Source organism: Odocoileus virginianus, chromosome 2 (assembly GCF_023699985.2).
Source record: "Odocoileus virginianus isolate 20LAN1187 ecotype Illinois chromosome 2, Ovbor_1.2, whole genome shotgun sequence".
In the NCBI taxonomy this organism is placed as follows: domain Eukaryota; kingdom Metazoa; phylum Chordata; class Mammalia; order Artiodactyla; family Cervidae; genus Odocoileus; species Odocoileus virginianus.
In genome coordinates this window covers 4,561,142-4,587,817 of record NC_069675.1, presented here as the reverse complement: position 1 = coordinate 4,587,817, position 26,676 = coordinate 4,561,142, and the positions used below count along the sequence as shown (strand labels likewise).

Genomic DNA, 26,676 nt, shown 5'->3' with positions numbered 1-26,676 from the left:
ATGTAATGTTTTAGCTTTGCCACTCATGTGTTTTACTTCAAGTGTTTAAGTATTTCTGAAGTACCAAGGTCAAGGAGTTCTAAGAAGGCATATTTAAAAGAATATGATGAAACTGACTTTTGATCCTTTAAATAAATCAGAACTGAAATAATGTACATCTAGGCCCAAGATAAAGTTTTGACAGTTGATTCCCCTAGTTTACAGAATTGTGCTGCCAAGCTAGTGATATGTTTCTGAGTTTAGTCAGCAAGTCGTTTTAAAAGTAGAAAATATTTGAAGCATATCAGGAAGAAGAAAACCTAAACTGAAGTATTCTGTTCTGTTAACTGAGGCAGGAGTGAAGTGTCTAGAGGGGCATACCTTTCTCCCCTCCTGGGCAGCATGGCTAGTGGTTTTACTGTTTTGTGTAGTGTGGCTAGCTCACCTGGCATGCAGAGACCTTTCTCTATGGAAAAACATCAAGTGTCATCGACTATAACGGAAAATCATTGCCCTTTGGGGCCCTTGATCAGGTGTAAATTTTGTGTGTAGGGAATTCACTTCACTTTTACTAAATATTTAGACTTGCTTTCTATGGTGATGCCTCTTTTCTAACAAAGTTCTTTCTGTAAAGCAATTATCCTTCAATTAAAAGTAAATTAAAAAAAATTTCTCTGAACCTTATAGTAATCCATGATTCCATTTCAGATTATTCTCTCCGGTTTTTGTAAAGCAGCTTGTGTTAGCTTCACAAAACTCCTGTGTATTTGTAGTATGAACATTCAAGACAGTATATTTTTAGTGAAAGTTTGTTTGTTAAAAGTAGAGTGGTATTTTTGAATGCATGTTCCTGAGCCTAAGAAAAGTATATCTGAACTAACATAGAAGTATCTGTTATAGGCCAAAGTTATTAAAGGACCCGAATGCCATTTTATGATGAATTAGTTTTAAAGCCACTTGGCTCCCTAGTAAATAAATCTAAGAATGTGCTTGATGAAACTAAGAGCCATGCTGTGTGGGGCCACCCAAGACGGATGGGTCATGGTGGAGAGTTCTGACGAAACATGGTCCACTGGAGAGGGAATGGCAAACCATTTCAGTGTTCTTGCCTTGAGAACCCCATAAACAGTACGAAAAGGCAAAAAGATAGGACACTGAAAGAGGAACTCCCCAGGTCAGTAGGTGCCCAATATGCTATTGGTGATCGGTGGAGAAATAACTCCAGAAGGAATGAAGAGACAGAGCCAAAACAAAAACAGCACCCTGTTGTGGATATGACTGGTGATGGAAGTGAAGTCTGATTCTGTAAAGAATAATATTGCACAGGAACCTGGAATGTTAGGTCCATGATTCAAGGTAAATTGGAAGTGCTCAAACAGGAGATGACAAGAGTGAACATCAACATTTTAGGAATCAGTGAACTAAGATGGATTGGAATGGGTGAACTTAATTTAGATGACCTATTATATCTACTCCTGTGGGCAAGAACCCCTTAGAAGAAATGGAGTAGCTGTCATAGTCAACAAGAGTCTGAAATGCAGTACTTGGATGCAGTCTCAAAAACGACTAAATGACCTCTGTTCATTTCCAAGGCACACCATTCAATATCACAGTAATCCAAGTCTATGCCCCAACCAGTAATGCTGAAGAAGCTGAAGTAGAATGGGTCTATGAAGACCTACAAGACTTTCGAGAACTAACACCCAGAAAAGGTGTCCTTTTCATTATAGGGACCTGGAAGGCAAAAGTAAGAAGTCAAGAAATACCTGGAGTAACAGGCAAATTTGGCCTTGAAGTACAAAATGAAGCAGGGCAAAGGCTAGTAGAGTTTTGCCAAGAGAACGCACTGGTCATAGCAAACACCCTCTTCCAACAACACAAGAGAAGACTCTACACATGGACATCACCAGATGGTCAACACTGAAATCAGATTGATTATATTCTTTGCAGCCAAAGATGGAGAAGCTCTATACAGTCAGCAAAAACAAGACTGGGAGCTGACTGTGGCTCAGATCATGAGCTTTTTGCCACATTCAGACTTAAGTTGAAGAAAGTAGGGAAAACCACCAGACCTTTCAGGTATGATCTAAATCAAATCCCTTATGATTATACAGTGGAAATGACAATTAGATTCAAGGGATTAGATCTGATAGAGTACCTGAAGAACTATGGACAGGGGTTTGTGACATTGTACAGGAGGCAGGGATCAAGACCATCCCCAAGAGAAAGAAATGCAAAAAGGCAAAATGGCTGTCTGAGGAGGCCTGACAAATAGCTGAGAAAAGAAGAGAAGTGAAAAGCAAAGGAGAAAAGGAAAGATATTCCCATCTGAATGCGGAGTTCCAAAGAATAGCAAGGAGAGGTAAGAAAGCCTTCCTCAGTGATCAGTGCAAAGAAATAGAGGAAAACAATAGAATGGGAAAGACTAGAGATCTCCTCAAGAAAATTAGAGATACTAAGGGAACATTTCATGCAAAGATGGGCACAATAAAGGGCAGAAATTATATGGACCTAACAAAAGTGGAAGATATTAAGAAGAGGTGGCAAGAATACACAGACGAACTATACAAAAAAGATCTTCATGACCCAGATAATCACGGTGGTGTGATCACTCACTTAGAGCCAGACATCCTGAAATGCAAAGTCAAGTGGTCCTTAGGAAGCATCACTATGAACAAAGCTAGTGGAGGTGATGGAATTCCAGTTGGGCTATTTCAAATCCTGAAAGATAATGCTGTGAAAGCGCTGCACTCAGTATGCCAGCAAATTTGGAAAACTCAGCAGTGGCCACAGGACTGGAAAAGGTCAGTTTTCATTCCAGTCCCAAGGAAACACAATGCCAGAGAATGCTGAAACTACCGCACAATTGCATTTCATCTCACCCGCTAGTAAAGTAATGCTTAAAATTCCCCAAGCCAGGCTTCAACAGTACGTGAACTGTGAACTTCCAGATGTTCAAGCTGGATTTAGAAAAGGCAGAGGAACCAGAGATCAAATTGCCAACATCCGTTGGATCATTGAAAAAGCAAGAGAGTGCCAGAAAAACATCTGTTTCTGCTTTATTGACTATGCCAAAACCTTTTACTGTGTGGATCACAACAAATTGTGGAAAATTCTTCAACAGATGAGAATACCAGACCACCTGACCTTCCTGAAAAATCTGTATGCAGGTCAAGAAGCAACAGTTAGAACTGGACAAGGACCAACAGACTGGTTTCAAATAGGAAAAGGAGTACGTCAAGGCTGCATATTGTCACCCTGCTTATTTAATTTATATGCAGAGTACATCATGAGAAATGCTGGGCTGGATGAAGCACAAGATGGAATCAAGATTGCCGGGAGAAATATCAATAACCTCAGATGTGCAGATGACACCACCCTTAGGGCAGAAAGCGAAGAACAAAAGAACCTCTTGATGAAAGTGAAAGAGGAGAGTGAAAAAGTTGGCTTAAAACTCAATTCAGAAAACTAAGATCATGGCATCCAGTCCAAACTCTTCATGGCAAGTAGATGGGGAAACAGTGAAAACAGTGAGAGACTTTATTTTTTGGGGCTCCAAAATCACTGCAGGTGGTGACTGCAGCCATGAAATTAAAAAACACTCGCAGCTTGGAAGAAAAGCTATGATCAACCTAGACAGCGTATTAAAAAACATAGACATTACTTTGGCAACAAACGTCCGTCTGGTCAAGGCTGTAGTTTTTCCAGTGGTCATGTATGGATGTGAGAGTTGCACTATAAAGAAAGCTGAGTGCCGAAGAATTGATGCTTTTGATCTGTGGTGTTGGAGAAGACTCTTGTGAGTCCCTTGAACTGAAAGGAGATCTAACCAATCCATCCTAAAGGAAATCAGTCCTGAATATTCATTGGAAGGACTGATGCTGAAGGTGAAACTCTTACTACTTTGGCCACCTGATGGGAAGAACTGACTTACTAGAAAAGACCCTGATGTTGGGAAAGATTGAAGGTGGGAGGAGAAGGGGACGATAGAGGTTGGCATCACGGAATCGATGGACATGAGTTTGAGTAAGCTCAGGAGTTGGTGAATGACAGGGAGGCTTGGTGTGCTGCAGTCCATGGGGTCACAAAGAGTCGAACACAACTGAGTGAACTGAAGAATGTGTTAGTATCAGAAACGTGGAATACAACATTGTGGTAGTCAGTTTGAGGTTAAATTTGAAGAGTAGTTAACGTTATAAAACCATGCTAGCAAACTACCTTATTAGACAACACAGTTTAGCATTTTTCTAACACATCTTATTGCAGTTTTATATAAGAAGAAACCAGTATATTTAAAGTGCCTGTGAAATCTTAAGAGTTCAAGATTATGATACTGGTTATCTATATTAGTTTGCTAAAACTGCCATAAGAAAATACCACAGGTTGTGTGACTTAAACAACAGATATTTATTCCCTCAAGATCTGGGAGACTAGAAGCTCACAGTTGAATTGTCAGCAGGTTGGGTTTCTTTGGGGTCTCTCCTGTTGGCCTGTAGGCGGCTGTCTTCTCAGCGTGATGCTCGCTCTCTGCGTCTGTGTCCTGATCTCTTACAGGGCCACCAGGGATGCTGAATTAGGGCCCGCGTGTATGACCTGTTGTTACCGTAATTACCTTTATGAAAGACCTTTCTCCGGTTAGTCATGTTCTGAGATGCTGGGAATTAAGATTTCAGCATAGGAATCCTGAGATTCTGGATGCAGTTCCATCCATAGCACCATCTTCATACTGGATCTTTTTTGTAAAGTGTATTTGTTGGGTTTGGGTTTTTTTTTTTTTTTAAACACAGAAATAGAGAGTTTACCTTTCACCTTCGTTTGATTCATGGTCAGAAGGACTTGATGTTTTGAAGGGCAAATGTGCGGTTATGTGTCCTGGCTGAATCCTTCAGCACAGCCTTGAATTTTCTAAGAGGCAGCTGAGATGCGGGGGAAGCAGGGCAGCCAGGATGGACTTCCTCCCGCAAATCACCTTCTCCCACTGCTCCTCTCTCCTTCAGAACTGGCTTGTAGCCAGCTATGGCCACCCAGAATTGTCAACGAGATTTTTATATATAACGCTGCTGCTACTGCTAAGTCACTTCAGTCATGTCCGACTCTGTGCGACCCCATCCCTGGGATTCTCCAGGCAAGAACACTGGAGTGGGTTGCTATTTCCTTCTCCAATGCATGAAAGTGAAAAGTGAAAGTGAAGTCGCTCAGTCCTGTCCAACTCTTCGCGACCCCATGGACTGCAGCCCACCAGGCTCCTCTGCCCATGGGATTTTCCAGGCAAGAGTACTGGAGTGGGGTGCCATTGCCTTCTCTGACATACAACACTACTGACTTTTATAAAAGTCCCCAAATTTATTATTGGACAGGTTTTAGAACTTTTTAGTATGTAAAATGTCAGCATTTTCAATTGTTATCCCTGCCCTGAGCTGGTAACCCATCTAAATTACGAGCTGTTCCTTTGGAAATGGGTTTCACATATGTACAGGAGACTAGGCAGTAAACGTTTCTGAAAATTCTGACAAGGAAGCAGCTGTTTATCTTGTTAAAAATTAGTCATTTCTCAGGTGGCACTAGTGGTACAGAACCCACCTGCCAATGCAGGAGACACAAGAGACGCAGGTTCGATCCCCGGGTCGGGAAGGTCCCCTGGAGGAGGACTTGGCAACTGCAGTCTTCTGCCTGGAGAATCCCACGGACAGAGGGGCCTGGCGGGCTAAGGTCTATGGGGTCGCTGAGTCAGGCACAACTGAAGCAACTTAGCACGCATGTGCGCAGCGTCTGCTGCTACCTGATCCTTCTCTCTTTAGGACTTCCCGGTGGCTCATCAGCAAAGAATCCTTCTGCAGTGCAGGAGACGAGGGTTCGATCCCTGGATCGGGAAGCTCTCCTGGAGAAGGGAACGGCAACCTTCCCTTATATTCTGTTAGGTTTCACTTAAAATTCCATGTTTCTGCGCACAGTGTTCCTTCCTCTGGTTGTTGACTGAGACCCTGCTGTCCGTGCTTGGTCTCTGTTCTGACTTGAACTTTAAAGTGGCGCAAATGGGATGCAGCGCCCTTAGCGCCTCTCGTCTTGACTTCCATCAGGGGACAGATTTTCTTGAGTTAAACTCGTCTCCCTCCCCCTTCCGTGGCTGTATAGCTTTTATCAGGTTGTCCACCTCCCTCCTAGCCATGTGTCTGCAAAACGGCTATAAGAGGTTCCCCTCCAGAACCTGGACGGACTGCTTGTCCCCACAAGGCCACTCAGAAGTGGAGCCAGGAGCCTGCAGGAGACCGGAACCTCAGTCTGAGTCGCTGAGGGGCTCACTGACCGCGGCACGTGGAGACCACATTGATAGGAGCCCAGCACCCTTCGGCTGAGGCTCCACCTTGCAGACGGTGACGAGGGGGCTGCTGGGTGCCGGGCTGGCTGCAGGACACTCGCTGTCTGTCTAGGGAGATAGTTCTCGTTTGTAGAAGACTTCTGCCTGTCCTCGGCTCGCTGCCACTTGGCTCAGGAAACACCATCCCACATCACTTGTGCCACCTTGTTTGGTATGAGAGCATGTGGGCATGGGCCTGTCATGACTTCCGACTCTAGTTCCCATTCAAAGAAAATGTGGCTCAAGCCACTGCAAAGTTTGGTCATCGCCGGAATCATGGTAGAACCCCTCACATTCCCGAGTCTCCTAGAATGTCATCAGTAATAAATAAAAATCACATTTTTTGGAAAACTTACTAATACCTGCTTGAGAAGTCTGGCGCACCTGTAGGGGGAGTCCAAATTGAGAAGCATGTGTCCAGAAATAACTTTCCTAGTACGATTTGCACTAAAAAACATTCTTAATCTATGAGATGCTTCAGTTATGTCACTTCAGAACTATAGGGGAGATTATTTTAAACTAGTTGTTGTGCATTAGCAGTTATTTTGTGTTGCTGAGTTGTTTTTAACAGTCTACATGCAGAATTAAGGAACTGTCCCTTTCCTAGGAGTTGGACGTTCAATGGAATCCAAGCTGATGTCTTTGGGGATTAGGACGTGTGGAGACTTGCAGTATATGACCATGGCCAAACTCCAGAAAGAATTTGGTCCCAAAACTGGTCAGATGCTTTATAGGTTCTGCCGAGGTTTGGACGACAGACCAGTTCGCACTGAAAAGGAAAGAAAATCTGTTTCAGCTGAGATCAACTATGGAATAAGGTTTTCCCAGGTACTGATCTCCTCACAGGTTTTAGCTTCTGTTTTTCGTATTTGCACATAGTCCTGTCTCTCCAGCTAGACCATGACTCTTGATACTTGAAATGAAGCCTTAAAACCCTTGCTGTTCCCAGAGCTGGCAGAACGTATGTTCTTAAATAGAGCAGACAGTGCAGTAAATCACATATTAAATACTGAAGGTTAATATACTTGAGAAGAACCATTAGGCGCGGAGGAAAATAACATGGGTATTTTTTATGTTTGTCTTTCTGTAGCCAAAAGAAGCAGAAGCTTTTCTTCTGAGTCTTTCAGAAGAAATTCAGCGGCGCCTTGAAGCTGTGGGCATGAAGGGCAAACGCCTGACTCTCAAAATCATGGTACGGAAGCCGGGGGCCCCTGTAGAAACGGCCAAGTATGGAGGCCATGGCATTTGTGACATCACCACCAGGTAAGCTTATTAATAAAAAGGACATTAGATACCGATATTTCATTACAGGTCATTGTAATGAATGGAAAATGGGAAGAAAAAAAAACCCAAGTAAAAGTGTGCCCAGAGAGCTGCAGACACTGACACTCCTGGGTGATGTGCAGAGCCAGGCCTCGGCCCCTGCCGTGGAGCGACCCTGCTGGGCCAGGTTGCCCCAACCTGTCGGCGTGTCCCGACGGGGCAGGCTGTCCTGTCCGTGGGGTCTGCAGGCCGTGGGCTTCGGTGCAGGGACAGGAAGGGGGATGCTTGTGGGCTTGGTGGGAAGGTCCCATAGGGAAGCATCAGTCATTCAGAAAATGATTGCAGTGAGGACTTGACTTCATTTAGGGAGGTGTGATTTCCTTTTTGTGAAAAGATTAATCATGATAGTCTCTGGAAATTGGTAGAAAGCATTTTAAAACCCTATTTTTTTTTTTTATGTGAAGGCCACTAATATAAGACTGATGTAAGATCTGCGGCCAGTGTGAAAACACCTGATTTTGTGTGCCACTTATACTATACAGGACACTGTGTTGTAAAGCTTTGGTTGACTGACGGGTAAATTAAAATACACTGTAGTAGTTTCTTCTTGCTCTCTACTCAATTTTAAATACCTTACAGTTTCTTAGGACTCTTATTTTGGTGCATTCAGCAGTACCTAGGGGCTGAGTCTATCTAAGCTCAGTAAGAAAATCTGCCTTCATTTAAGCCTTTTTGGAAAATCCAGATATTCCAAAAAATCTAGTTAGCAACACAACACTAAAAAATTGGGATTTTTAACTATACTCAAAGCCCACCCTCCAGTTTAATAATAATATTCATTCAGCGTTTTTGACGTACACTTATCTGCTTGCTGTTACTGGTATTTGTTCATTTTTGTCCTATTGAAAGTTTTATTTTGAAAAATGTATGCATGTGTAAGTAGAGAACAGCGTCCTGAACCCCACACCCCACCCCCTGAGCTCCATGGTCGCTGCTGGCTCCTGCACCAGCCCTCCCCTGTCCCCAGCTATTCTGAAGTGACTGTCAGAGACCGGACCATTTCTTCCACAGGTATCTAGGTGTCTATCTCTGACAAGACCCTGGTTTAGTAAACACAGGACAGTTCAAAAGCTGCCTGCGTTGCTGGCAATAAAGTGCTCATTTCACCACGCCCTTTACCTTTGGGTAAGACGTGATTTTCTTCAAGCATTTACCTGATAGCTGTTGACTGTTTGTACGTGAACTGCTGAAACGCCGGCGACTTTGGACTCTTAGTAGGACACGCAGGCCAGGGGGCTTCACTTGGCCCTCACCTTTGTGTAAGACATGATAATGCATGATAATTACACTTTTTAAACTGAAAGTAGTGTCATTTTATAAATACAAGATGTTGATCAATTGTAAGCCATTAATATCAGCCTAACATTTTGGGAGCCTAACATTATAACTGCCTAAGAGAAGCTTTTAGGTAAGAGCTTCTGAAATATTATAATACTGATCCTGTATATCCTCTAACATAGGGGATGATAAACTACTTCCTGAGGCCCACATTCCAGCCTGTGGCCTGTTTTTATTTAATTTGTGCTAACGACGAATGATTTTTATTTGAAAGGCTGTGTAAAGTAGAGGCTATGTGAGAGACAGCAGAGTGCTAGGTCCCACAAGTGTTGCAGTTTGGAGTCTTGTGTGCCTGCTAAATTCAGTGATCATTTTGTGACCTCAGACTCCCTGCAGTCTCGTGACTCACAGACGTGTTAGGACACTGTCACTGCAATGACAAAAGTTTCGTAAGCCAGAGAGCCGCGTGGAGATTGAAATCTGTGACTTCATTACCACTTAGGGAAATTTTTCTCATAACAGTTTTCCTTTTGGAAAAAGAAGTTTTCCTTCTTGGGGTTCTTTGGTGTATATGTTTGTATTTTGAATTGTATATATATTTTTAAAAGTGATTAATTGCAGAGGTCAAATAACAGCTTCTTCTGCCCCTTGCCCCTTTCTTCTCCCTGGTTTCGAGCACCGTTGTTCTTTTGTCATTTCTTCTGATGCTCACATCCATAGTTTTCCAAAATGTCAGCTGGCTGTGCAGTAGGAGAGGGCGGATCGCTTTCTTCCGTTGCCTCTTGCTGTTCGCATGTGTATTTCTTTTGCCCCTGCTAGAGTTGGTGGGTTTTGTTCAGTCCATCCAGTGTTCTACTGTTAGGACATACGTATACTGTATATACCCCACACTGTCCACTAGGCTGACATGCTCTTTCCTTTTGATGGTTTCTCCTCGAGTTACTGAGCATCTGGTTTTGCTGTTTTGTGAATTTACCACTGAGTGTACCCCCCAAACTCCCTTCCAGTGTGACTCTGTTTCAGCACATCAGCAGGTCCGTTACTGGTTTTGACGTCTTTTCTTAGAGGCCTGCCTCGGGGCAGCCCAGCCTGCTACTCCAACCGGAATTCGTTTTAAGAGTTGCTGAACAATTGGGAGTTGTGAGATGTCCTTTTTCTGTGTGGATCCGTTTCCCTGGGCCCCTGGTCTGCTCAGAGCTTGAGCAAGAATTCATGGGTTACAGCCGTCTCTGCTCTTACTCGGCGGTCAAGACATGACCAGCAGCTGTCCTCCCTCAGACATGGAAAGGCTCCATTGCTACCGTCTTCTCGGGGTGCGGTTGCCCCGATTGCCTCGTTATCACCGGGGTCCTGGAGCGGTCTTCATTTGTCTTTGTGCCCCGTACTTTGTCAGTGGATTTTAACTTTTCATCTCTATTAACTAAATTTTTCATTTCTACTAACATTTTGCGTTTTTAAATTTATTCTTTGGACCTTAAGTATTTATAGTATCCCTTCACAGAGAATTTCTCTTACCTCCTGAAGATTCTTCTAGTCCCAATATCAGTCTGTTTCTTAAGTTCCTTTTATTCCAGTTTCGGTTGCTGTCTTATAATAGAGATTTTCTTCAGGCATTTACCTGATAGCTGTTGGCCATCTGTAAGTGAACTGCTGAAACATGGGAGCCTCTGGACTCAGTAGGACACGCAGCCAGGGAGAACCGATGGAGGGCCGTGTCTTCGGTCACTCACCAGGTGGGGCGGTATCTGCCACCCTTCCTGGGAGCGTGCAGCCCTGGGTGGGCGAGAAGGTGGGCCATGCAGCTGGTGTTCTGGATGCTCAGGAAGGGTTCGGGGGGTGTCCTGTGCTGCAGAGGGGCCTTGCTCCTCCTCGCTGTGCCCCAGTCTGTAGCTTCTGTGTCACCATCCCCGTCTCTGGGAAACTGTCAGGGAAGGAGGCACCCCCCGCACACATACCTCTGACAGCTGGGCTCTTCCGAGGTTCTGTACTGTAAACTGGCTTCTCTCAAAGTGGGTGCCTTGCTTTACACATTTAACAGGCATTTGGTAACTTACCACTTACTGATTTGCTTTCTGTATTCAAGAGTTTATACCATTCGGAAAGAATTTCAAGTCTGTTTTAGTGTTGTTTTGGAAAGAAAATAAACATGTTTAAACCACCACAGTCCCCTGAAAATCTTGCTTTTAAGTTATTCTCTATTGATTTGTGTGAAATACACTTAAGATTACCATGAGGTAATCAGTGGAAATTTTTTGCAAATGGGTTTCCTTAAAGAAATAGGGACTTTCCTAAATAAGAACATGATGTATTCGTGGTATGGAAAAAATCAAGAGTAAATGTAGTTTTTGGCACCTAATAATGCTGGCACAGTTCCCTCGTAGCTCACTTGTTAAAGAGTCTGCCTGCAATGCAGGAGACCTGGGTTCTTTGCCTGTGTTGGGAAGATCCCCTGGAGAAGGAAATGGCAACCCACTCCAGTGTTCTTGCCTGGAGAATCCCATGGACAGTGGAGCCAGGCAGGCTGTGGGGTTGCAAGAGTCACACGACTTAGCAACTAAACCACCACCACCAATGCTGGCACATTCTCTGGTCCTCCTTGAGGAGTCTTTAGATGTAAGAATTGTATAATCTAGTCTGGGTTTTAGACAGGGAGTCACCACACTTCCTTTATCAGAGCTGTCCACACATTCTGTGTCCACTTAGGAGACCCTCTGGGAGAAAAGGACAGTTATGTTGGGCATGTTCACGTGTTGAAAACAGTCAGGAGAATCCAGGAGTCATCTCTCTCTCTTGAGTAGTAACCGTAAGTCAGCATAGATAGTCTTGCAACCTAAAAGCTCTGTTGCAGTCTATATCGTTGTACTTAGACTCATGGTTTAGAAGCAGCACAATATGCTGATATTAAATATACATTAAAATACAGTTTCTCTGAGACAGTTTTCTCCGCGTATTTTTAGTTGACCAGGTCTCTGAAAGTCCCAGTGTTCTTGATTTTTCTTTTCCCCCTTGTTGCCAGCATAATGGATTTCACATTATTGGCTTCACTGAAGGAAGACACACCTTCCTTTTTAAGGATCCCATTTACTTAAAGCTTTCGATAACTTTCTTTACAACTTTAATCTTTTAAAACAGTTCTGTACCACTTACATACTAGGGAACACATATGGAATGTAGCTTTTGTTCTTCAAAAGAGTTGATTCTATCACTTGCAGGACCGTGACTCTTGACCAGGCAACAGACAGTGCAAAACTAATTGGCACGGCCGCACTGAACATGTTTCATGCGATGAAACTCAACATCTCTGATATGCGAGGGGTGAGTAGGTAAAACCCTAAACTGGAACATTTTTCTTACTTGAGGGTTCATCTGAGGGTGCTCGTGGTGCGGTGTAGGGTTTCACCCACTCATGGTCTTGAATTTTCAAAGCGTTTTTCTGTTAAACAGTCAGGGACTGCTGAGGGCCGGGGGGACTGTGAGGCTGCAAATGTTCTGACCTCTGAGGTCCTTTTTTGTCAGAAATTTGCTCTGAGGTCTGATGACCTAGCAGGGAGACTTTACCCCAGGCAGGTGAAGATACCTTTGGAACAGATGGTGAGAGGGCATCTAGATGAAAAAACCTCAATTTTCTTAAAGGTTAACCTTTGTAGGTTGTGTGTGCACACACGTGTGAGTAAAGCGTAGTTAGTGGCATGGTGTGGGCTCTGTGGAAGGACTGAAACGTCCGTAGTGGTGCTGAGTCCCCCTGACACACACACCCCTGAGCACTGGAGTAACTGAATGAGTGCTCCCAGGGTGGGGCTGCTTCCTTGCACTTCGCTGCAGTGCACCCACTCCCTGCCCCCCCAAAAATGATAGATGAAGTAGGGCTGCAAGGAGACTGCCCCCCTAGTGAAATTTTGTTGAACTCTTAACTGCTCACCAGCTACTGCAGAAGTAGTTTTGGAATAAATGATATAAAAGGCTGTTTAAATACTTTTCACTTAACCTTTCTTCCTAGAAACCTGTTTCATTCTGGTTCCAGGTTGGGATTCACGTGAATCAGTTGGTTCCAACGAATCCAAACCCTCCCGCATGCCTCAGCCGCCCAGCAGCCCAGCCCAGCCACAGTTCAGGCGGGGCCCCCTCAGTCCTGGAGCTCCTGCAGGCCCAGCGGGCGAGGCAGCCCCCCGAAGAGGAGCCCGCACAAGGTCAGTGCTGCCGGCGGGCTCCACCCGACGCTCAGCACCCTGACGCTGAGTTACGTGAGTAACAAGGCCTTCTGTGCGTGAAGAAGCTATTTTATGACATCTCCTGTATTTCCAGTATTTCTGGCTGCTGTGGATCTGGAAGTGCCACCTGCCTCTCGATCTTGCACTGTGCCATCTCTGCCTACACACCTGACGTCGGGCGCCGCGCCTGTCACTACCAGCAAAGCCGAGTGTGCCAGCAAGTGGAACGGGCTGCATTCTCCCGTCAGCTTCAAGTCAAGACTCAACCTGAGCATCGAGGTCCCGTCGCCTTCCCAGGTGGGTACTCAGAGTTGTAGACGTGAGGTCAGCCCGAGTAGCTTTACGGCAAGAATGCAAGTTTTCTTTACCAATAATGGCCAAGAAAGGGCTACCTGTCGGGGAGGATTCAGTTGCTCACTCAAGTGAGAAACAGCCGAGAGGCAAGAGTGCTTCCGTGGAGGCCTGCCGCTTTTGCAGGTCATGTAGCACAGATGAAAGCCAGTTCCTGAACTGTCGCCATCAGCAGCCACCAGACGTAATCGTGGTGACTCACCCTGGTCAACAGCACCGCTTTGCTCCAGAGGCCTTGTCAGAGGTTTTTCTTGCAGCCCTGGCAAGCAGCTCGCTCTGTAGGGTGAATGGTTTTCCTCACACAATCTATTCACTCAGCTGATGTGGGCTGTAAGCAGGATATGCTATTGGTGTGTTTGCTGTTTGGAAGCTCTGTTGGGGAAATCCATTTTCTCTGTTCCCCTGAGCAGTGGGGGCTGTGAGGCCAGGGAAAGGGGGTGTGACTGGGCCAGGGGAGGGCACGGGTTTCTGGTGAGTTCCCCGAGGAGTGGCTCCCAGCACGGCAGCCTGGCCTGCCCAGTGTCTGCAGTCATGTTCCTGAGGATGTCTCGGATGGGCAGGGGTTCTGGTGTGTAGGCTGGAGCGGAGTTAAGCTTCTAGAATCCTTTTTTTCTAGGTTGCTGCTGTCAAATAGATGTGAGGCAGGCAGTCTCCTGTCTGAAACTCAAACCTCTGACTCCTGACCTATCCCAGAAATGCCTATGTGCCTTGGGCTCTGGCTGCTTCCAGGGAAGGTCTAGGACCGCCCCTGAGCAGGATGTCCGGCGAAGAGGTGGGGCAGAGCTGACCCTGGGAACCAGCCAGGGGCCCGCACTGGTCATCTCCAGAGTCCATGTCGGACGAGCCGGGCGTCAGTGGCCAAAATCCCAGACATTCCAGAAGCTGGTCTGTCTGGGGGTGGCCTTGCTAGCCGGGCACCTGTACGTCGCGTTTGCTGCCCCGTGTCCAGAGGAGACGTGGTCTCTGAGCATCTGTCTGCTCTCACAGATTGATCGCTCTGTCCTGGAGGCTCTCCCGCCCGACCTCCGGGAACAGGTGGAGCAGGCGTGCGCGGTGCAGCAGGCGGAGCCGCCGGGCGAGCGGAGGAGAGAGCCCGTCAACGGCTGCAGCACAGGGATCCTGCCACAACCCGTGGGGACTGTGCTGCTGCAGATACCGGCCCCTCAGGACCCTAACAGCGACACGGGGATTAATGTAATAGCCCTTCCGGCGTTTTCCCAGGTGAGTGTCTGCGGCCGTCCAGCCCCAAGCACTTCTCTTCTCCTCTGGCCCCCGTGGGAGGAGGGCGGCCTGTCTCCACATCACCCTCGGGACAGACACTTGACAGAGCAGCCAGGACACCAGGGCGGAGAGGAGGGAGGCTCTGGTGTGGGGGTGCCCAGAGCTCCCCCCAAAGAACAGTCTGCTGTTCCTGGGCCCCCTCAGCACCAGGGACAACAGCAGTCAGGGTTTGAGGTTTCAGGCGCATTACATACACACCTGTTTTCTTGCATTTTGCTCCCCTTTTTCTACTAATGCTTCTTGCCCTGGTTGTTTTTGTTCATCAGTTCACATTCAAAGTTGTATTCCTTATTCTCAGCCTAAAACTTTGTGAGAATTTAATGAGCTTTGATAGTGAGGACCTATTAAGAATTCATACAGATCAGAAAAGTATGATTTGAAATACTTAGTGAAGAACATAAACCAGTTGCCTATGGCCAGCCCAGGTCTGACTGAACCTTCTCCTTTCCGCCAGGTGGATCCAGAGGTGTTCGCGGCTCTTCCTGTGGAGCTTCAGAAGGAGCTGAGAGCAGCTTACGATCAAAGGCAGCGTCAGGGCGAGCACGCCCCTCCCCAGCAGCCGGCCGGCGCCCCCGGTGAGCTGTGCAGGTTTCCCGGGCCAGCAGTGAGGCTGGGAGAAGTGAGCGTGTGGTTGGGTTGGCGGGTGTGAGGGCCTGGGGCATTCGCTCAGTCCTGTTTGTGCTCCGCACCTCAGACAGGACTAGGGACTAGCCCGTGGTCCAGGGGAGGCTGCAGAGTCCCAGGCAGACTCGCACCTGGAACTTCTTACATATGAACAAGATACCACCCGGAAATCTTCTGAATTATGTTATCTGTTGAGACTGCTCCTTGTAGGGATATAGCTTTTAAAACACAGAATCTGAAGGTTTTCTGAACATGCATCACAAACACCACATTTAACACCTCACTGACCTGGGGATTTTTGCAGTGAGTGATTTGTTATGTAAGTGAACACTGAAATACCTCTGGCCAGTAACATTCCATTCCAACAACAAAAGGCATTAAGTTTCTGGTCAGAAGTCATTTCAATAAGAAGTTGTTAAAATGAAAACAATAATACTGCTGCTGAACTGTTGGAAGTAGTTCACCCGTTTCCATTGACTCCTGTAAGCGCCCCCAGAGAGATAAGCAGAGGCCATGAGCACCTGGCTGAGCAAACCCTAGGAACTGGGGCTGTTGTCAGCAGCCGCCCTCAGGCTGGGCCCACGCCTGTGTGCAGGGCTGCGCGTGCAGAAAAGGGACTTGCGGTGCTCTCCCTTCTGGCATGTTTGTTGAGGGTCCTACATCCATCTTCCTCTAGTGCCAAAGAACCCGTTACTGCAGCTAAAACCAGCAGCGGCGAAAGACAAGAAAAGAAACAAGAAAAAAAGTCCCCTCAGCCCCCAAAGAAAGATTCAGAGCCCTCTGAAAACCACGCTGGTTAACAGCCCGGCGAAGACCCAGCCAGGGGCCTGCACAAGTCCCCAGAAGCTCATTGATGGGTTTCTAAAACAGGAAGGTTCCACATCAGAGAAACCTCTGGTAACTGTTCTACACTTTTTAAACTTTGACCCCTTCCTTCATCAGCTCCTCCTGTACCGGATGTTATGTAAATCCAGCACTTGTTATCATTTGTTTTCTTAACAGGGAGAACTCTCTGCTTCCACTTCAGGTGTTGCTGGCCTTTCTGGGTTGCAGCCTGACGTGTCCACAAGTGTCAGGCCCCCTGCGCCCAACCTGGCTGGAGCCGTGGAGTTCAGTGACGTGAAGACCTTGCTCCGAGAGTGGATCACCACCATCTCAGGTTGGTGGCACTGGTGTTGGTCCTGAGATGTGCCAGCCTCGCAGGCGTGCAGAGCATGACCTCGGCTAGAGGGAGGGACTCGTTTCCGAGGTCTGTAAGCCAGCCTCTGACACTCACCTCCCCGCCGTCTGCACTGTGGGGTTGGCTCTGCAGCCTCGCTCACTACAGCCCCCCGGGGCGAGGTCTCCCCACCGTCCCCACTGAGTGCAGCCTTCCCCTTCAGAAGGACAAGCTGGTCCTCACACGCGCTCTCCCTGCTCTAGATCCGATGGAGGAAGACATTCTGCAAGTTGTAAGATACTGCACTGATCTAATAGAGGAAAAGGATTTAGAAAAATTGGACCTCGTTATAAAATACATGAAAAGGTAAACTACTCAGCGCTTTTACCAACACGTCTGTCACCATGGCTCGTGGGGCGGGGGAAGGTGGCAGGGGGCGCAAGCAGGCTGCACTCCTTCTGGGCATCACTTAGGTTTAGGTTAACTGTGCTCCTCAGAGTTACTCATGTGAGCGCGCTAAGTTCATTTTGAACACCCACCAGCTAATGTTGACTGGGGAGTAAAAGGGGTCAAAACGAGATTGTTCCTCCTCTCAAATGTAAGTCAAACCATGAAAGTACCCTTTTGAGTGTTTATACTGAAGATGTTAAAGCTCCTAACCTTTATGTATATATACGCTAACCTCTCCTCTCCTGCCTGTAGGCTGATGCAGCAGTCGGTGGAGTCGGTTTGGAATATGGCATTTGACTTTATTCTCGACAATGTTCAGGTGGTTTTACAGCAAACGTACGGAAGCACACTAAAAGTCACATGAAGATGAATTACCAGGGAGCCTGGCGCTCTCCACTAGCTGTGCCATAAGTGCTTGTGAGGTATTTGCAAAGTGCATGATAGTAATGCTCTGAGTTTTATAATTTTAAATTTCTTTTTAAGCCAAGTGTTTTTGTACATTTCTTTTCAGTAAGTGCCAAATTTGTCAGTATTGCATGTAAATAATTGTGTTCTTTTACTGTAGCATAGATTCTATTTACAAAATGTTTGTTTATAAAGTTTTATGGATTTTTACAGTGAAGTGTTTACAGTTGTTTAATAAAGAACTGTATGTATATTTTGTACAGGCTCCTTTTTGTGAATCCTTTAGGAAGCAAATCCTGAACTATACTACTTAAAGAGGCTGAAACCCTCCCAGCCGGACAGTTACAGGCTCCATGCTAAGCTCTGAAATAAATCCCTGAGAGCCCTGACTGGCGTTCTGCTTGTGCCAACCAAGCAAGGGTAAAGAAAGCGTGCACTCACTCACTCAATCCTAACCCAAAGCACCAACACAGGACCATGTTAAGAAAATCTTCTTTACTTCTTCCAAGCGGAGGAATTTACATATTCTGAATTAGAACACACACACAATGAAGACTAAGTTTTTCCTGGGAAAATTATGTCCCCCAGATGGTTTAGAGGTTTTCTCTTTGCCTCTACTGGCCCTTGAGAAACTTCAATAATGATGAAGAATGAATGGTACAGATTTTCAAATGTATATAAAAGTATTCGTCTATGCTATATGTTATTAATACTTTAAAAATATAGTTTATAATTCTATGCCAGTGAATACTTGGGAACACCTGCTATCCAACACCCACACTGACTTCATTCAACACTGTGCTATAGAAGGTAGTCAGGTACTAGTCTGATGCTAAGACTGCTTATCTCAGGGACCCACTTCCCATATTCTTCAGGAAAACCTTAGGGGACTAGCTACCACCAAATTACTAATATGAAGAAACTGTTATGTCTCAGTATTTCTAAGCTGTTACAAAGTCCAGACAGTTGATCAACACCCTACTGATTGTCTGATGATAGAACCTGCTAGGACAAAACATACCCAGACTGATGGATAAAAACCCCTCATGTTAATCAGACAGTTAATCAGACAGTTCCTGTCCTTGAGAGAACGTGCTATACCAGGAGGAGACGTGGGAGAGCAACTATGCTGACAGGAAGGGAGCCCAGCGGTGCTTGCAGGCAGCCTCTGGGTTCTTTCTTGGAATTGCGGACGGTGCTGAGAACTGTGGACTCTCATGACCAAACAAGCCGGCGATGCTTGACACTGTGATTTCACACAAAGCAGATAAAGAAATATCAAGAAAGCCTAATTTTCTATTTTAAAAAATTCCTAAGGGCATATGGCAGAAGAACACTGGGAGAAGAATCACTGGGAAGGATATGCATAAATAAAGACGTGTTTCTTACCTCAAAAAAGTCCCAAGAATCACAAAATCTGCAGAAGCTTGGTTAATCAAATACTGCAGTACTGATTTAATCAGTATAAAATTGAAAGAGCTTTAGATCTGTAATAAAAATCCAAATTTGGGGAAGGAAGGGCAGACTTTAAAACAGCAGCCAGTAGAGAGGGGCTGGGGAGGGCGTGGGCGAGTGAACAGGCACGTCGGAGCTGTGGGGACGTGTATCGACCACTGTCAAACCAGTGTAGTTTCTTGGTTTCTCATGGAAAACATTTTATACACCTAGTTTTTTCTTCTATACTTAAGGTCAATCAGTGTTCCGACAGGTCCATTTCGTGTTTTTCTTGGTGATATTATCACATAATATTAAGCTGACTCCAATTCCTGCCCCGGGTGGAAAACTTAGATGATCTCAAACACTTTCTTCAGCTCCACAATAAGCTGCCAGTCACTCTTCTGCATCTCGTCTCTGAACCAGTCTTTGAGGGCGTCGATGGACTGCCGGCTGATCTGCAAGGCCCAAGGCAGACAGTAAACAAAACCACGTCACAAACGGGTGCCGGGCGCTGTCGTCACCAAGAAAGCTCAGGCGGAACTTAACCAAGGCAGAGGCCCAGTGTCCCCGACTCTGCTCGGCCAGTCGGGCAGAGGGGACCCAACCTAGATGTTCCAGCGGGTGCTCTGAGGAGGCTGGACGCCAGGCCAAGCCTTAATGAAGAATCCAGTCCCTTCAGGTTCTAAACATCCGCCCTCCGCTCCCGAGTAAAGTCATCGGAAGAGCTGAGAGCCCCCTCCCTTAACTGCTGAGTGAGCGGCTTACCTTACTGACGAGAATGTCTGTAGCTTCAAAATGGCGTCCGTACATTTTGGGAGATTCGCCAGGGATGGGTTCTATTTTGACACAGACTTCTTGTCCTTTTTTCGCAACATCCACTTGTTTATGGTTGACTTCAATACTCGTTACTATTCCAATGTCAACAAACTGTAAAGAACAGAAACTGCGGCGTGAGCGGAGGCACTGAGTTGTCTCTGCCCTGCCCTCTGCGTGACAGCTGCCGGAGGAGGGGGGACAGAATCAAGCCTGGGCTGAGGGGCAGGAGCCCACGTGGGGTGGGCGCCGAGCCAGCTGCCCTCAGCCACAGCACCACGCTGCTGCCTGGATCCCTACCCAGGAAAACACGAGTGAACACGGGAGTCTAGTCTGGCTAAAGCCACACCAGCGGCCCCTGCTGCCAGGAAGTGTCCAGCTCAGCCCACTGAGACGGCGGAGGAGCGATGACCCCGAGGAGCAGTTGAGTCACGGTGCGCAGAGGACGGCAGGGCCCCGCCCACTCGGGAGCCAGGCCTCCTGGGGCACCTTAGTGCACCAGCAAGGGGGAGAAGGCTCCAAGTGCCACGGGCAAGCACACGAGGACCAAACACCGGATAACTGGGGTACCAAGGGAGACAAACCCTTGTGTACAAGATGCCTGAAGCAAAGTCCGGGATGGGGAGAAGGCATAAACACTGCCCAGGGGAGGACAGTGAGTGCTAAGTGGGGCAAACCTGTCCCCGATGGAGATGCTGAGTGGCCTGGGTTCCCAGTCACTGTAACCTGCACCCAGTCACATGGGAACCACCAGACAAATCCAAGCTGAGGAGCCCTCTGTGAAACTGCTGGTCTGGACTCTTCAAAAAGGATGACGGGCTGTTCCTGATTGAGATCGAAGCGCTAATAACCAGACCCCGCACATCTGGACGGAGCCCTGGGCCGGATCAGCAAACAACATGACCAAAGACATTTTGGGCATTATTGGTGAAGTGTGAATGAGAACTGTGAATTACAGGGTTTTACTCAATGTTACTTTTCCTTAGGTGTGACGCTAATCCAGAGGAAAGATGAATGAGTGTTCATTATTCTAGTCTGAATTTTCTCCCAGACTCAGAAGTATCAAGATTGATAATTCTGCAGCTTTCATTACTTCAAGCACTGACACCAGGAGCTGAGAATCGACACTGATCAGGAACTGGCACCGAGGAATAACGTGCAAGGAGGGACAGGCTCTGCTGGGTTTTCTGTCGTCACTCCTGAACTACCAGAACTGCTTTAAGAGTAGACTTTTCTAAGTACACCCAGAACTTACATTTTTGCTGGGCACGCACATGGGTGTCCCCTGCTTCACTTGCCCTGCTTCCACAGTCACGCCCATCACTATCGGATCCCGAGAATTGAAGATAAACTGAGGGAGGATCTTTATCTTGCAGGGGAATACTGCTATGTGCCTACAAGAATAAAACCCAAGAATTTTTAAGCTTACAGAATCACTTAAGATGCATGAAAAAGCAAGCACAGGTGACTATGAGACGTCACCTCCCCTCAGGGGAGGGCAACAGGTAGGCTGGCCCCCACTCAGGCCCTGCTGGCCAGCCCCACTCACATCCCGCCTGGACTATGGGGGCTGCCCGCTTCTCTGCACGTGCTTCCCGCTGCTCTCCCCGAGGTCACTGGTGCCTCCACCCCAGCACTCATCCTGATGGCCAGGGCTGTTCTCACCCCGCCGCCCCCTCCCCAGCCACACTGTCAACCTCAGCTTGCCTGAGGCCCTTCCTTGCTTTACCCTGCTTCTCCCAGCTTCTCCCGTGTTCTCTGCTTCTCCCGTCTTCCCTGAGCTCCAAGAGAAGGGACCTGCCAGGGTCGCCCTTGGAGCTTTGCTGGAAGAGTGGGGCTCCTTCACTTTCTAATTCCCCATTCACACTGGTCCACGCGACCCCAGATGAGGACCCCCAGCAAGATGCATCCTCAGCCCGTTAATGCAACCTAGGTCTGCCGACTGGAAAACCAAACACCAAACAGAAACGTTACAGAGAGCGTGGGTTCACACACTGTGCGTCTCAGGTGGGCCTGATCTGTGGTAACACATCTCTGCAGGACGCAGCCTCCAGGAGATCAAGTGCCATGCTTCTGCTGCCCGCACACAGCGGTCTGGTGCTGCAGACAGTCACGTCATCAGCAGTGTTAGCACAGATCCAAAGTAGGTACAATTACCAACTTACTTAAATTCTTCCTGTTTCTGTTTCTTGTAGTCTTGTCTGTATTTCGTAAAGGCATCAAATAAATGATAAATAATTTCTGCACTAAAAATTCTAACTCCTAAACTGTCAGCCATTTCTTGCGCATCCCGTTCAATTCTCACATCGAAGGCCAAAATCACTGCATACCTGCAAGGTTAAAACACATCAAGGATTATTTGATGAAATACAGACCGTGTCTCAACAGTCCTACTCAATCAAACAGGCAGCATGCAAGCCTTCAGCGCAGAGAAGTGACTTACTGAGGGTCATGTTCCAGCATCACCGAAGCCTTCATGACATCTTTTTTGTGGACAGGCCCAATGTTGATCCCTGCATACTGTAAAAAGGGGGTTTCCCAGTTCAGATGCCTGTGTCAGGTGATGGGACAGCTCCCCCAGACAGCGCCTCCCACTGAGTCCTGGGGAGTCAGCCCCATGACTTACGGGCACTTCTGATGTCTTCAGAAATTCAAGGAGAGCTTCCAGAGATCCCAGGGTCGAGGCCTGGACGTAGACACCTTTCTCTTCTAATTTGATAGCATTCAGTGTCTGCTTTAACTCATGGATCAGCTCATCCTTGAGAAGAAACGACATTTGACAAGATTATAAATACACCACTATCTCAGCAGCCTAGAATTAAACTGTTTCTCTTTTTGATTAAGTGTTCATCTGAAAATATAACCCAAGGCTGAATGCGGGCAAGGCATGGTAAACTTGTGCAGGAAGGGAAGAAGAGACGTGGGTGCAGATCTGGGCTGTTAGGCTGACTAATGTTGGGATGGGTGATACCTCTGCACCACCGTGGCAGAGTAGATATAAAGCAGATGGATGAGAGGAATGATATAATAATCTTCTGGAAGATAAAAGTACTGATGTAATGTGGTACAGGAGTCCTAAGCCCAGTGGGTTTGATGATCAAACCCCCTCATCTCAACAGTCCTTTATTTCATCACTGTTCCTTAGAAGGTGAAGAGATTTTGACCAGAGGTAAGTAAAATCACCCTGTCATTGTCATGAAAGCCCCGTCCATGGCCTCCCGGAGACTGGCAAGAGGGACGCCCTGTCCTCACTGGTCCTGAAGTGGCCGACTCCCTGAGCACAGTGCCTGGGTGCTGCCTCAAGGACAGTGGCCCCAGCACACAGGAGCCCTGTGCGGGCAACAGGGGTGTTTTCTCTTCACGAGAGAACAGTCATGTCTCAGCATTTGCTTCTGTGAAGCTCCACTGGGCTCATGTGCGCCACCTGCTCCTGGAAACAGGCAGACGGACTTTAAAAGGACCTCCAGAACCCAATAAAAGATCCATTAGTTCTGCCTCTGTGACTGAGTCAAAGTGGCTCAGTCGTGTCCGATCTTTGCAACCGCATGGACTATAGCCCGCCAGGCTCCTCTGTCGGTAGAATTCTCTAGGCCAGAACAGTCGAGTGGGTTGTCATTCCCTTCTCCAGGGGATCTTCCCAACCCAGGGATTGAACCCAGGTCTCCTGCACTGCAGGCAGACTGTTTACCCACTGAGCCACCAGGGCCACCAGGTATAGCACCAGTCTATATAACTGAGTATCTTAAAAAAAATAAACACAAATGGAGAACTTCCAGTTTCTGGTTCTTTTTTTTTTTTGGACCATTTTTAAAATCTGTACTGAATTTGTTTCTGGTTTATGTTTGGTTTTTTGGCCGTGAGGCATGTGGGACCTTAGTCCCCCAACCAGGAATTGAACCTGCAGCAAAGTCTTCACCACTGGACCACCAGGGAAGTACCTGATTCATTTTTTAAATAAAATGTTCTAACTTTAATGTATATAAATGATCATTTATGCCAATTTGTGATTATACAAACGGAAGTAATTCTAAACCATCAACCATTTGTTAAGAGGCCCAGATAAGTCTCCACAAAGACAAAGGTGCCTATTTTATTCTTCATTCTCAGCATGTGCCCTCCTCACACAATATACAACACAAAACATCACTGGAGGAAGAAATAAATGAACTTACTTTAAGAACTGGGATTTCATCTTCTTTATAAGCCACGAGGAGGGGTAAGCCAGCCAATGTTTTTTCCAGGTCCTTCCCAAGAATCTTTACCCCTTGTGCGGCTTCTACCTCTTTATGCTTCTCATACTGGTTCTACAGAATCAAAACAGTTGTTACTACATTTACATGAAAGGTGGCTAGCAGGGGACAAGGACGATAGATGACACTGTCATGACTTTGGGACAGGAAGAGTTCGCTAAAGTACATGCAAAAAGAAATAAATACACATCAAAGACTGATAACATTAAAGCTAAGTAACGTTGATTCCAAAGATACCACAGAATGAGTAAACAAATGAGTCACAGCAGCAAATGCCACAATACTTACTGCTAATTACTTATCTAGTTAATGCCAGTAACTAGATAGCTATGTGGAACCAAGACAGCATACTTGTGATTTTTATGAGAGAAACTGTTGGTAAGTAAGAACTTTCTCAAATCTCTATTCTAATAGAAGGTTCTTTCTGTATGAAGACACCTGGAATTTAACCAGTGACGGGGGTGTGTGTGCATTAAAGCAGGTGGCTCTCAAAGGGAGGAACAACCCCAGCAGAACTTCTCTGTGCAAGTCCTGTGCGCTGATGCTCACCACTCTCTTAACTCCTTCATGTGACTCACCTTCACTCTTAACTCCTTCATGGGGGGCGGTAACAGGAGGCCTCGGATCTGCGTGACGATAGGCCCTTCTACTCCGGGAACAATAATCGTGTCTCCTTCCTTCAGACGCCCATTGATCAGTATTACGTCAATAGTCGTGCCCATTCCCGGGAGAGCCTTAACCTAAGAGACATTGTTGTAAATGGGATGAAACACAGGCTACAATGAACCATATTGATTAAATCGAGAGCAGTCCACGGCCCCACCTGAAAACCCCTGCTGGGGGGGGGGGGGGTGGATTAAACTGAATAGCTGGCATTACCTCCATCACCTGGGCTCTCAGCTCCTCACACTGGGCAAGTCTCTTACTCAACATGGTCTGAGTCAACTCGACAAGAAGGCAGATCAGACTTCCCATGCCATCACCAGTATGTGCAGAGGTAGGTACCAAGGACACAAAAGTTCGGGGATCCTTATTTTCATAAAACAAAGCTGCGTTCAGCCCCTAGACATAAAAGCAAAGTCACTGGTACAGGCCATGGGGAGGAAGGTCTCCAGAACAGAAACCACTAGCTGGAAGCTGGATGAATTCTGAAAACTCCTCACCAACACCTGGATCCCATGAACCCTGGAGGTATTAATCATCGTACAGAAAAGCAGCTTCTTTCCAAGTCAGCTTGGTTTTTAACATTTGTTTAAATGTTAAAAATTCAGACTGCAAAGAGAGGTCTTTGAAATAAAGAATTTAAAAGGAGACTGGAGAAGAGAATGAAAAATGCTAAATGCCATTCATAGGGAAACAGAACCAGTATCAATCAAAGTACTGGCTTGATTATAAAGACATGGCAAAAGAAGAAAAAATCTCCTATGATGTGCTCTCTTGTAAAGAAGGGAAGCATTCTGACCTGCTGCGCAAACTCCACAATGATCGCCTTGGCCCGCTCCTCGAATTCATCTCTGGTGTTCTTCTTCTGCTTCTTCAGAGTAGCAGCCACGTCAGAGTCAGGACTCTTTTTCCAATCATACAACCTATCGATCTAGAAACATTTTTTTATGTAAGAAGCATTTCTAAAGCACTCACAAAGCTCAGCAAGTTAATAACTAAGGTTAATGTAAAAGCTCCAGGAAATCCAAATGTGTATCACACACATGTGGAAGAGTGTGTACTACTCAGACATTTCATGGAACCAAAAGTGCCAATCACGTGCTTAGCTGCACCCCCTCTTAATGAGAAACTGAAGTACCACACTGCCCACTGGCTTCCAGCCAGTTCATGAGAGGCTGCCATTTATTCCAAAATATCCTGGGAACATTAACATATGCTGGAATTCCAAAATGGTTAAGTAGCTGACAGAAAAAAGGATTAATTACAGCCAAGTACATCACCAGGAAAATGACATGAAAAACATGGAAAATAGACAATTATTTCCTACCTCAGAGAACACCCCATCATTACCTGTTTTATTGCTCAAATTAGGGTTGAATCTGTTTAATTAAATAATCTATTTTCTCTCACTTTTCAAGAGTGACAAATGGGTATAAAGAGGAAAATTATTTAACAGTAAAAACAAAAAAAATATCTTATGTTGGCTCAGTCTAGGGTGATAATACAAAGTAGCAGACCAATCTGAATGCTAACAAGAAGGAAAATCAGTAGAAACAGACCCAGAAATGACAACGATGAGATATAATTAGCATCACCTCTGAGCCACCAGGGAAGCCCCCCAATTAGCATCCAACAGCCTTAAAACAGTTATTATAAATATACTCAATGACTTTAAAGGAAAGGCATATAACCCATAGAGCTAAAAAGTGTATATATACATATATAAAATCTGAACTAAAAAGAAAAAAAAAAATCCCTGATTGAACTGAAGCAGGTGACACAATGCCAAAGATCAGCAAATAAGATAAAGCAAATAAAAACTACCCCAACTGAGGCACATAGAAAAAAAATCATGGAGAAAAAGAAAACTTCAGTAACTTCTATAAAACAATATTAACAGAAGTACTCAGGGTCTAGAAAAGCTCTAGAATTCTATCAAACACTTAAAGAATAAGAGGAGAGCAGAAAAATAACTGCACAAATAATGACCAAGAACTTTCTAAGGAAATCAAACTGAAGCAGGATAAATATAAAGAAAACTATTACATAATCTCACTGACAAAATTCTTAAAGAAAAAGTCTTTTTAAAAGCAATCCAAA

General features: G+C 46.1%; 2 protein-coding genes across 7 annotated transcripts in view; one reads left to right on the top strand and one right to left on the bottom strand.

The window, feature by feature from the left end:
* The window catches only part of REV1 (REV1 DNA directed polymerase), an 85,053-nt gene extending 67,384 nt beyond the window's left edge, over positions 1 to 17,669 (top strand). For 4 of the 5 annotated variants that reach the window (XM_070474859.1, XM_070474848.1, XM_070474851.1 and 1 more), the window contains 11 exons: positions 6,942 to 7,162; positions 7,425 to 7,597; positions 12,148 to 12,250; positions 12,957 to 13,122; positions 13,238 to 13,440; positions 14,482 to 14,715; positions 15,230 to 15,350; positions 16,076 to 16,296; positions 16,402 to 16,558; positions 16,822 to 16,924; positions 17,261 to 17,669. In XM_070474859.1, coding sequence (XP_070330960.1) covers positions 6,942 to 7,162; positions 7,425 to 7,597; positions 12,148 to 12,250; positions 12,957 to 13,122; positions 13,238 to 13,440; positions 14,482 to 14,715; positions 15,230 to 15,350; positions 16,076 to 16,296; positions 16,402 to 16,558; positions 16,822 to 16,924; positions 17,261 to 17,372 — 1,814 coding nt within the window. In that variant the 3' untranslated portion in view covers positions 17,373 to 17,669. Of the gene's footprint in view, positions 1 to 6,941; positions 7,163 to 7,424; positions 7,598 to 12,147; positions 12,251 to 12,956; positions 13,123 to 13,237; positions 13,441 to 14,481; positions 14,716 to 15,229; positions 15,351 to 16,075; positions 16,297 to 16,401; positions 16,559 to 16,821; positions 16,925 to 17,260 lie in introns of those variants that run through there. The other variant, XM_070474868.1, reaches the window with a different exon arrangement.
* A 1,171-nt stretch (positions 17,670 to 18,840) lies between these two features.
* EIF5B (eukaryotic translation initiation factor 5B) overlaps positions 18,841 to 26,676 on the bottom strand; it is a 64,761-nt gene continuing 56,925 nt past the window's right edge. For both annotated transcript variants that reach the window (XM_020904109.2, XM_020904110.2), the window contains exons 15-24: positions 25,376 to 25,507; positions 24,793 to 24,975; positions 24,492 to 24,653; positions 23,836 to 23,967; positions 22,290 to 22,421; positions 22,107 to 22,183; positions 21,829 to 21,993; positions 20,919 to 21,057; positions 19,616 to 19,777; positions 18,841 to 19,305 (exon numbers count right to left, since the gene is read on the bottom strand). In XM_020904109.2, the coding sequence (XP_020759768.2) occupies positions 19,198 to 19,305; positions 19,616 to 19,777; positions 20,919 to 21,057; positions 21,829 to 21,993; positions 22,107 to 22,183; positions 22,290 to 22,421; positions 23,836 to 23,967; positions 24,492 to 24,653; positions 24,793 to 24,975; positions 25,376 to 25,507 (1,392 nt within the window). In that variant the 3' untranslated portion in view covers positions 18,841 to 19,197. The remainder of the gene's footprint in view (positions 19,306 to 19,615; positions 19,778 to 20,918; positions 21,058 to 21,828; positions 21,994 to 22,106; positions 22,184 to 22,289; positions 22,422 to 23,835; positions 23,968 to 24,491; positions 24,654 to 24,792; positions 24,976 to 25,375; positions 25,508 to 26,676) is intronic.